General features: G+C 30.8%; 1 protein-coding gene across 1 annotated transcript in view; it reads left to right on the forward strand.

Moving 5' to 3' along the window:
* The window catches only part of LOC142325352 (rubber oxygenase-like), a 67,957-nt gene extending 61,142 nt beyond the window's left edge, over positions 1-6,815 (forward strand). Inside the window, exon 6 of the mRNA XM_075367011.1 lies at positions 5,483-6,815. Coding sequence (XP_075223126.1) covers positions 5,483-5,933 — 451 coding nt within the window. The 3' untranslated portion in view covers positions 5,934-6,815. The remainder of the gene's footprint in view (positions 1-5,482) is intronic.
* Positions 6,816-11,942: the final 5,127 nt, after the last annotated feature.

Genomic DNA, 11,942 nt, shown 5'->3' on the forward strand with positions numbered 1-11,942 from the left:
TAATAATGTTTTTGGATGTATATTTCAGTGAATGTTTTTTATCTGTATTAAAAAAAATTTATTAACATCATTTATTAACCTTCATAGAAATTATATGAATATGGATAAGACTGCAAACAAATGTATTTAGTAATGTTTGTGTTTAGATCATTAACTGTGTTTATACATGTTATTATATTTTTACTTTTCCAATATTTTTTACCAGTACAATTTCGGGAAACCAATCAGTTTTTCTTTTTCTCTCTCTTTAATCTGGAGCCTCAGATAACTTCTTCATCCATAATACGTCAAAAGGAAAAAATATTTTTTCTGCACTACCATCAGCATTGTACTCTTTTTACCTCTCCTTTTCCATCAACCATTTTCATTACAGCCCAGCTTTCATCTATTATTAAACCATTAATATTAGATAATTATTAAAATATCATTGGAAATTTTCCCAATTATTATAAAAAAATTATGAAGCCTGTTAAATAAATTTTCTTCTGTAATTTTTGTCACTTTTCCCTTAAAGTGAGACAAAACAGCAAGTGAATGATTAAAGCAGTTAATGAGCACTAATAAATGAAGTTTAAAAAAAAAACAAAAAAATGAATAATTCAATTATAGTTATAAGTGACTAAGGAATGCTTTTAAGAAATGTTCTAATGAATGTCAAATTAAGTTTTTGGGGTTCAAATCTACAGGCTTTCTTTGTGTAGTTGTGTGGCCACAACTACACAAAATCATCAGGTAGTACTAATGTAAAATATAAATGAACTTCAACACATATTTTTGAAAATTAATTTTTCATTTTAATATAGACTATATTTTTCCCAGTATATCAGCACAAGAGTTCCAGCATTCAAATCCTAGTAAAGTCAGTTATTTTTACATGGATTTGAATACTAGATTGTGGATACCGGTGTTCTTTGGTGGTTGGGTTTCAATTAACCACACATCTCAGGAATGGTCGAACTGAGACTGTACAAGACTACATTTCATTTACACTCATACAAATCATTCTCATTCATCCTCTGAAGTATTATCTGAAAGGTAATTACTGGAGGCTAAACAGGAAAAAGAAAAGAAAAACAAGCATATCAGCACAAGATCTTTATAAAATCGGCTGTTTTCCATAATCACATTACATACTCAAGTCCTGTAATTTTGATTTTAGTTATATTATCCTTATATAATTGTAAACAAGCAATATTACTCAAATTAATATTAGCATTGTCTATCAGGTTTCTATTTGCACTGAAGTAGCTACAAAAGAAAGATTGTATATGCTGATGGACTTTTTTTAAATCTATTGAAATACAGATTTTTTTAAGTCTGAAACACAGATGTGTAGTCAAAACATTATCTTTGTTATATGTCTTTAATTTTTGGCCAATTTTAAAGGTAAACTTTAGTCTATCCTTTAATATTAGTTAAATATTAAAGAAGGTCTCATTGTTTAAAATTATAAGCTAATTAATGATGCAAAGCTGTTCATCTCACCTGGTGAGAAGTCTATAACAACACAGCAACTGCTGTTAAAATAAAAAAAATCAGCCCCACAATAAATATTAAACTATCTGAAATAATATATGAACAGGAGGAAATATAAAATATTTTGTAAAATTTAATCTGAAAGGGTTTGTATATCCCTTTAAGAAATTAAAAACTAATATATATAACAAAAATGTAAAAAAAAAAATTAGTTGCTTTTCATTAACAGAACACTATATTGTTACTTGGTAATGTGGTTGTAAGTTGTAAGTTGTATACCAAAATTATACACTATTAACTATAACCTTCTAGCAGCAAAAAATTCAACAATTAGAACTAGAGTTTTCATTCTGTGCATCACATTCACAAAGTTTGGGATTAAGAAAATTTTGTTTGTTGTAGTTATATAAAGATGTTTCATGTTTGACGCTATCAAAGTGATATACAGAAGGAGGAAGTGTGTACCTAGATGGTATAATTAATGAAAAGACTTCTGTGCCCACTAACAGCCCACAATAAATTTTAATGGATTATGTAAATTAAACTTAAGAATATATTAAAATTTCTTAGTTATTTTAAGGTCAAATGTTAATATGATATGTTTTAAGAAGGCCAAAATGTTTTATAAAAGTTCTAGGTATGATCTATGGTCACAAAGTTACTTTAATATACTGTATAGTGTTATTAATAAGTATTTAATTACTCGTATATTTAAAATATGTATCATACAATTTATCATAAATAAGCAAGTATATAAAAAATATTTGCTGGTAAAAATGAAAACTTTTCCCAATTCTGAATAATATTACTAATTTAATTATAACAAAATTTTTCCTTTAAAATTAAAATATCATCGCATTCATTTGGATGAAATTGCATTTTAAAGAGTTACTTAACCATCCCATAAGTACACCCATAAATATAACAATTTTTTTAGCTGAAAAATACAGTGATTTATCAGAAAGTGATGGGAAATAAAGAACTTGACCCTGATTTGTTTAGAAGTATAGATTGAATAGATAATGCTTTCATTCTATATCAACTAATCAGTAGTTTCCCTGCCATTTTTATTTAACTACTATTTTAATAATTAACTCATCTCCATAGCAGAAAAATTAGTTGTTAATAAAAATTTTTAATTAAATAGAATTACTCACTTTTTGAATGAATAGAAATGTTAGAATACGCAATGTTAAAAATATTAAAAATGAAAATACATCATCCAGTGTGTTGAAGGTTGTATGTCTCCTAAAATACCACTAACAAAGGTAGCTCCAATAATAACATAAAATTCTCAAAATCTTCTTATAGCAATTACGTAAAATTAAAATTTTGAATTTATATACTTTGTAATTTCTAATTATGTTATGTGCCATAACTGAAGCAGTTATAATAAGCAACTAAGTATGAATCACAAGTTACTTTCAAAAACACCATAGTCATTTTCTAAAATTAAAAACATTCCTTATCAGGCTTACTAGGGAAAAAGAGGATTGTAGTGGTTTCCTGTTGTGTTCTTCACTGAGCCAAATATACTTTGCATATCACTAGAGACTAGATTATATGCATTTGCATACAAAGCCCATTTTTACCAGTTATTGCATATTTTCCTTAAAATCTAGTGATGATGCATATTTTTGCTATATTTACAATATTTTTTAGTAGGGTACGTAGTTAATAAAAAAAAATCTTATGTTGCAGCCAGCCAAACCTATTAGCTGCACTTATATTAGCCTATTGGCTCTTAGAGTGCACTTAGCAGCTGCACGTCTATGGGTTTGGTAGGATAATATTTATGAGGCCACAAAAACACAGACTCACATGAGACAAAGGCGAATGACACCGTTCTGCGTTACTCACGCCTACTGCAGCATTCCTCCAGCTAGGCAATTAAATTACGCAAGTTATTGTTGATGCACTCATTGTATAAGTTTAATTTTTTATTTATTTGAGCAAGGTTTAATGTGTACTGTGCCTCCCAAAAAAAAAAGTGCCTCTTCATAGATAGCTTACTATCCTGGAACATTTACATATGACGGAAATGCTTTATATTGTCGAGTTTGTGAGAAAAATATTTTGTGCACAAAAAGTTTCAAATAGACCATGTCAAGACAAGTCTTCATATCTCAGGATTGCAAAGAAAGGCCCACGAGAACAACTTATAAAAGCGGCAAGTAACAGTGATTTCACTTCTAAAGATAAACAAAAAACTACTTTAGCATGGATTTATGTGAAGCATTGCTTACAAGTAGTACTTCTCAAAAGTACTCTTCTCTAGTACTCTTCTCAAACTTACAAATCCTACCTTCAATGATTTTCTGCAAAAATATTTCTTGAATCAAATTATACCAGATGAATCAACATTGCGTAAAGATTACATACCAACAATTTACCTACATGTTCTGAAAGAAATACGCAATGAACTCAAGGATAGCATTATTTGGATTTCAGCTGATGAAACTACCGACAGTTGTGGCCGTTACATTGTGAATTTAATTGTCGGTGCATTAAAACTACTTCTTCTTCCTATCTGGTGGCCTACAAAGTCTTTGAAAAGACAAATCATTCTATGATTGCCAGATTTGTGAATGAGTGTATTAAAAAAACATTTCCTGAATCTTCTGCAGATGAATGTGTTTATATTTCTTTCAGATGCTAATCCCCTGTATAATCAAGGCAGCCAAAACTCTCCAAGTATTTTATCCCAATTTGATTCATCTGATGTGCTTTGGTCACAGAGTACATCAATTCGCTCAAGAAATACGATCCGTGTTTGGGAATGTAAATAAACTGATTTGATCAACAAAGAAAGTGTTTCATAAGGCATCTGTTTGCAGTTCTAACATAGAACCCAAATTCAAATACTTCCCAGTTACCTCAGTGAATATGGAACGATCCTTTTCCGCTTATAAAAATATTTTGAGTGATCAAAGACACAGTCTTACTACTGAACATTTGGAACAGTACCTGATTATTTCCATTTACAAAAGTATCAAAATGTTAAATAATTGTTAATTATCAATCTATTATTCAACTGCTCACTAATTGTATGCTGATTTTGAAAAAAAACTAAAATTACAATTTTTTTATTATTTAAAGTTGCATATTTTGACACTTTTCATGCATATTTTAAGCATTCTTCGTGCATATTTGCATGCACATTTCAAGCGTTTTATGTTGCATATAATCCAGTCTCTACATATCACCATGGTAAACCCACTGAAATATAGATAATATCTTTATTCACCATAGGGACTGGCTGTATGATAATCTCAATTACTTTCTGAGAAAGTGACCCTAGCATTTCAGATGATTTATATACATTACAGCTAAAATAAAGGACAAAAAGTGTATAGCAACAGATTAATGTAGTCTTCCTGTTGTGAATCAGTATATTGTTTAGCCTGCTTCAACACAAATAAAACTTCTAAATAAAAGGAAATTTTCTAAATAAATTAAAGGAATTATTGAGAACAGCAATTTGTTTATTTGTTTGTCTATTGAAGGTTTTGCTGGTTTTTTTTCTCTGATGTGCGTAGCAATGAAAATAACATTACGTAATATAAAATCCAGACTTTTACATTGATACACCAGAAATTCAACATGGAAGCTGGCAGTTAGTATCAGATAGTTTTGCCCATAATCAGTAATGAAAGATATGGTATTTAGTTTAAAATAGCATGAAATTAACAATTCTGAAAGAATTATTAAAATGAGGGACAGAATTTTAATGTAAAAATGAAAAATTAACTTTTGTTATGCCAGTTTGAAGGCACAGCAAATAAATTATGGTAATATGTTTTTATCACTTCTTCATATTACTCCTGATGTATCACCATTGAGTTTGGCATTTCAGAATACATTTAAACGTTCTTCAGAAATTAAAAATTGTAGTTTTATTCATTCTTAAATTTTACTATTTAGCCATAATTTAAATATGAAAAATATTTTTATTCTTTTTAGTTTAAAATATATCTATTACAATGAACTTCTCTTGTAATTACAGATTTAATCTTTGTCGAGGTAATATTGAATCAACCAAAGCAGCCTGTCGAGGTATTCTAAGAGAGGTACTCTCTCCATCATTTAATTGCCCTATCAAGGAATTTCAACCAATGGCTAAAGCATTACTAGATGGTATGTGGGCACTGGTGCCTGCTATTCAAGCTGAAGCATTCATGGATTTTACCAGAGATCTTTGTGGTTTACCTCAGTCGCAAGAAACTCGTACATTATATAGTAGAATTATTCTTAAACTTCAAATCTTTGTCCATTCTGTTTTACTTTATTATCAATTATTAGCTATAATATTCCGCCCTATATTTAATTTTCAAATGTGGTTGTCTGTTTTTATTACACAACGATTTCCTTTCCTGGCATTTATGGCTTTTGGTAGAAATGTTTGTTCACCTGAACCTCAGTTTTCATTACAGCCAACATTACTTTCTGCTACATAGCTTTTTTTCTTCGTTTTTTTAATAAATAAGTAACTGAATAGGATTTTTATGATATGAAAGTAAAAATTTTACTTCTATGATGAACCATTTCTTGTGCAATACAGTGTTTTTCCTGTTGATACAGCTGTACAGTAATGAGATGAATGACTAAGTCGAGTTGAATGGAATCTTATGTTGTTAATATTAAATATCAAAATTTAGAAAGTATTTCTCAAAATTAATAGCAGTGTTATTTAGCTACTTCTTGATGCTTTTCTTGTTTATAGTGTTGTAGAATAAGAGATGCTTCAAGATCTTTTTCTTTACTGAGAATACTTAATTATTAAAAATATAATTTACCATGAAAAAACCACAAAATATTTTTAAATTTAACAAGATTTTATGACTCAATATTTTTACTCATCAATAAAATTTGTTATTACTTCTCAAATCACTTTTAGAGATTCTTGTACAATAGAGATTATTAAAATATATTTTTATACATTTTAGCAAGATAAAGTCTTTAAATTATAAAATGTATAATTAAAAATAAATAGAATAAAAAAAAAAATAGGTAAATTTACCATAATATAAACAAATTATTAAATAAAAATTAGAATAATAATGAAAAAATAAAGACATAAAAATTTAAAAATGATCCTATAAAAGTTATTATACGTGACCACAACTGTAAGAAAATTTATATTTAGTACTACTTTGATCAGAGTCACATTACTTTTGGTTTTCTGCAACACTCTATATCACCCTTACCTTTCTGTATTGCATAATGTAATTTTTAGGAAATATCTTGTAAATAAAATTGTAATTTTCTTATTGTATATTTTGTATATTGATCATTTATTTTATATGTATTTATTATAAATAAAATAGTACTACTATTTATTTTTTATTTATTTTACTGGAAATCCATAAACCAATTCAATGGGGGAAAAATTAACATTAGACCATTTTCTTTCAATATATATATATATATATATATATATATATTTGTTTTTCATGTATACATATTGTATCATGTATATATATATTTTATGACAGCATAGACTGACTTTGGTCAGTCTATTATCCAAGTCTCTTCAAAGAGACTGTTTGGACCTTGCGGTTTTCCAGTATTTTTTCATAAGTTCAAATCTCCGTGCCCTTTCTCATGTTGATTGATAGATGTTGTGTTGTGAGTTTCTCTCTTGTGAATGTGAAATGAATGTTTTTCCCTTGATTTTTTCATTAAATTTTATCTTGTCTGTGGTGTCTTCTAGTGTAAGGCCAATTTCCTTCAGATCCACTCTTACTTCCCTGATCCATCTGCATCCTGTCTTGTTGTTTTTCGAGTTGAGATTGTACTATACCAGCTGTTTCAGAAGTCTCAAATCTTGCATCCTCATGATGTGTCTAAAGAATCCTAGTTTCCTCTTAAGCACGGTATCAGTGATGGATTCTCTTTGTTCACGACTTTTTTGGGCTCATGATCCACCACTACCCATTTTTCTGGTATTTCTGTTGATGTAGATTCTTCCAATTCTTCTTTCGATTTTCTGGAGTATGTCACTCTTTCATTGTTTGATTAGGTGGAAGAGTGTTTTTGCTGCATATGTGGCTTCCAGTATTATAACTGTGTTGACGTGTCTTATTTTTGGGTTTATGGGTAAACTTTCTTACTGTAGGTATTTCAGGTTAATTATTGTGTTTTAGGTAGGTTTTTGTTCTTGTTTGGATTGAGGTATTTTTGTTTAGGTTTTGTTATTATTTCTCCAAGGTATTTAAATTGGGCTACTATTTTGACTTTATTATCGTTTTTACTTCTTTTAATTGTGTTGGTTTTTGGGGCATAATTTCTGTCTTGTTGAATGATATTTTGAGGCCAATTTTATTTGCAATGTTTTGAAGATCTAATATCTGTGTTTTAGCATCGTTGGTATCATTTGCTAGCAGTGTCAAGCTGTCGGCAAAACCAAGGCATTCTGTTTTGCCTTTTGGCCTATTTTCACTTTAGGGGCATTTTTTGTGCCATTTCCTCATTACCATTTCCAGAGTGCAGTTGAGTAGTAGTGGGTATAGTCCAACACCTTGGTGCACTCCTGTTTGATGTCAAATGGTTCCAAGAGTTCACCTCTGAATTTCACTTTTGATTTAGTGTTTGTGAGGGTCAATTTTATCTTGTTTATTCATTTGGGATGTAGCCTGAGCTGTCTTAGAATTTTTAGTAGGAATTCTCTGTGTTTTCTTATTGATTGTATGCTTTCTTGAAGTCTACAGACATTATCCCCATGTCTGCTTCTTTTACTGATGTAATCCATTATTAGCTTGAGACTCATTATCTAGTCTGGACAGATCCTTTAGGATCTGAAACTTCCCTGGTTTTCTCATCATTCTTTCTCGAGTTGAACTAATATACCAATCCTGTTGAGTATGATTTTGAAAGAATTTTGTAGGTTGTGTCTAGGAGTGAGATTCCCCTGTAGTTGTTAGGGTCTGTTTTATTTGCTTTTTTGTGTTCAGATCTCTTCAAAAGTCTGATCTTCTCTTGCCACTTTGTAATTCCTCATCTCACCTAGTGCTTGGTAGATTTCTTTTGTTGTGGGTGGGTTGATGTTTTCCGGTGATGTTGTTAATGGGGGTGCTGGTGTCAAAGTTTAGGAGTTCTGTTGATACTTCGCAATTTAGGAGTTTGTTGGTTTTCATACTTCATTAGTAGGGTTGGGAGTTTGTATTTTTGGAGTTGTTTTTTTAAAGTTTTGTCTCTCAACTGCGTTTTATTGAATTTTTCTTCTATTGATTTCAGTGCGTCTTTACGATGTTATCTTTTTATTTTCTTTAGAGTTCAGGTGGTTTCTTTTCTTTGTTTTACTAGATTTTAAAAGGATGTTTCTGATTTTTGGAATTGGTATAACAGCCACGCTTGATGTCTCTTCTCCATTTTTTCATTGCATTCACTGTTCCACCATTGATGTGTTTTACAGGGTTTTATTGGGTCCAGTTCTTCTGCGATTTGTTTAAGGTTGTTGATTAGGTCTTCAAGTTTATCTGTGATTGCTATTTTTTCGGTTGCATTTTGGTAATTTTCATTCTTGATTAGTTGGGTATGGTCTACTTTTCTTTTAGTTTTAGGGGCTAGGTTTTTTTCTTCCTTTGGAGAGTGAATTTAATTTTAATTTTGACCTGAACTGAACCTGAGTAGTGATCTGAGCCTATGCCTACTCCTCAGAGGACTTTTACATTGTAGATCTCTTTGTGGTGGTATTTGACCATGAAGACATGATCTAGTTGCCATTCTCCCTTAGTATAGTCAGGATGTTTCCAGGTATTGAGTTTTTGAGGTTTTCTCTTGAAACATGTGAATTTTGAGATTAGGTTGCAGTTTCTACAGAGACTGATGAGTGTCTGTTCATTTTCGTTTGTTCTCTTTTGAGTAGGCCATTTTCTAATGATGTCACAGTATCTTCTTTATCTCCCTAGTTGATCGTTGAAGTCCCTGATTAGTTGTTTAACATGATTTTTGGGGATGTTATTTACAGTATGGTTGAATAGGTCCCAGAACATTTTTTTTTCTTTACAGTCATTTGCAGATCTGATTTTATTCTTAGTGGGAGCATGGGTGTTTGTTATTGTGTAGATTTTATTAGATGCTTTTAGGGTGAGTGTTGAGATTCTTGGGGATTGTGACTTGATTTCTTGTACATAGTTTATTATTTTGAGGCTGTCCAAAAACCTGTTCCTAACTGTAGGACACCTTTCAGCACTCTCTTCCCAGTTATACCTTTGTAAAGCTTATACCCTTGAGATTTCACTGATTCCTGGTCGGAGTTTCTTATTTCCTACAGTGCCATGATGAGAATTCTGTGTTGGTCGATTATGTCAGTTATTTCTTTTAGTTTACCAGTCTGCATGAGTGAGTTTTCATTATGTATGGAAATGTGGGTGATTTGTTTCAGTTTAATTGTTCTAGTTTGTAAGTGTGATGTTAGGACATTCTAATGCTTCAAACTGCATGCTTTCATCTAACTGGTAGCCCAGCATATCTGGGTGCTCCCTCCTCTGAACTCTGGTGTTGTTTGGTTCAGCCAGTGGAGTATTCCTTAAAGACCAATCTGTCAAGGGGTCATCTGTGGTGGGACTAGACTGAGTTACAACTACATTCTACTAGATAATCTAGTAATCTAGTGAGGTAATATTTGGGGGTGACTTGATGATAGATGAAGTTGTGAAGTTTGTTAAGATTCATTTCACCAGACAAATTCCCCCTATTTGTTCTGGATATATCCAGGCGCACCTTATGGAGGCTCAATCTGACTTTTGTTAAAGTTGTTATTTTGGAGAAAAGTTAAAAAGTCAGATTCTAAACATTACACCTTCTTACAATATTATAAAATAAATAATAATTTTTAATGAAATTTGTTAAAATTACAATACGAGTATGAATAATGAAAACTCTTTGACAAAAAAAAATTGTAAAATTAACTAAAACGTAAAAAAATAATAGAATTTTTAAATTTGTAATTTTTAGCATTAATGATGAATAACATAAAATAATTATATTGACACTAAGCACAGTACAGTACCTTCTATACGAAAAAATGGCAGACAGTTTTCTTGTATATTAAAAAATAAATAAAATGTTTACTCTTTTCAAAGACTGATAAATTTAATGAAAATTAGGACAATGGACTAAAATAGGTTACCACTTATAATTATTAAACGTTATATATAATTTATATATGATTATATGTAATGCCATTCTTAATATCTACAAAAATCTTCACTTTTATTACCACAAATTTTTCTTAACAACTTTTAAAAAATTTTAATAATTACAAATTCTGAAACCAACACAAATTATAGTATGCAGTAAGAATTAGAATATTTAGTCATTAATAACTACAATTTGAAATTATTGTTAAATTTAATTTTTTCAATATTAAACATTTTAAAATTATGATTAATAAAAGTCTGATATTAATATCAAACTTGTATGAATATTAGTCTGACACAACATTGGAATAGTAAATTTTAGTCTTACCCTTTGTCATATTGTTTAAGATATTGTTTCAAAACTATTATAAGGTAGTAAAATTTAAATGTGAGTTATTAAAGTTTCAATGGTAAAAGATTAATTCTGAAATCATACTTTATTCATGTTACAGTACAGTCAGGAGTAATAAAATTACAGTACTAAGTACAAACAATAAAAATAAAACAAGAAATACACATTAATCAGGAACTAGTCAGCTGAAATACATGGAAGTGGACGTGTGTTGCCGCAACGGAGTTCTACAAACGGATTGAAAAATTAAAAATGGTTGCACAAGTGTTACGCACGACGAAGGAGCCGGACGACCGTTTACCGCCACAAATGAGGAAAACATTGAGCGTACACGTGACATGGTTTTCTTAGACAGACGAGTAACTAAAGATGAAGTGGCACATCGTCTGCAAATTAGTCATGGTTCTGCCTAAAAAATCATCCACAACAGACTTGGGTTTTCTAAAGTCTGTGCAAGATGGGTCTCAAAACAACTCACACAGTTGCATAAACAAACGCGCTTGGGCATCTGCCAAAAACATTTAGATTGATATGGTAACGAACGGGACATCTTCTTAGACAGAATCATCACTGGTGACGAAAAATGGATCCACCATTACGAGCCGGAGAGTAAACGACAGAGTATGGAATGAAAACGTCCAAATTCGACCTGTAAAAAAAAGTTCAAAACCCAACCATCCGCAGGAAAACTGATGCTTACGGTTTTTTGGGACTCACAAGGCCCAGTACTGGAACATTATGTGTACGACAATAAACAGTGCGTGTTACAGTGAGATGCTTACTGCCAAGCTGAAGCCTGCAATTTGAAGCAAACGCTGAGGACTGCTGTCGAAAGGTGTTGTGTTGTTGTACGACAATGCCCGTCCACATACTGCTGCCCACATTGTTGAAACGCTCCAGAAACTCAACTTTGAAGTACTGGCTCATCCTCTGTATAGTCCTGATCTTGCCCCTTCTGACTACCACTTGTT

This window comes from Lycorma delicatula, chromosome 5 (assembly GCF_047948215.1).
Source record: "Lycorma delicatula isolate Av1 chromosome 5, ASM4794821v1, whole genome shotgun sequence".
NCBI classification, from domain to species: Eukaryota; Metazoa; Arthropoda; class Insecta; order Hemiptera; family Fulgoridae; genus Lycorma; species Lycorma delicatula.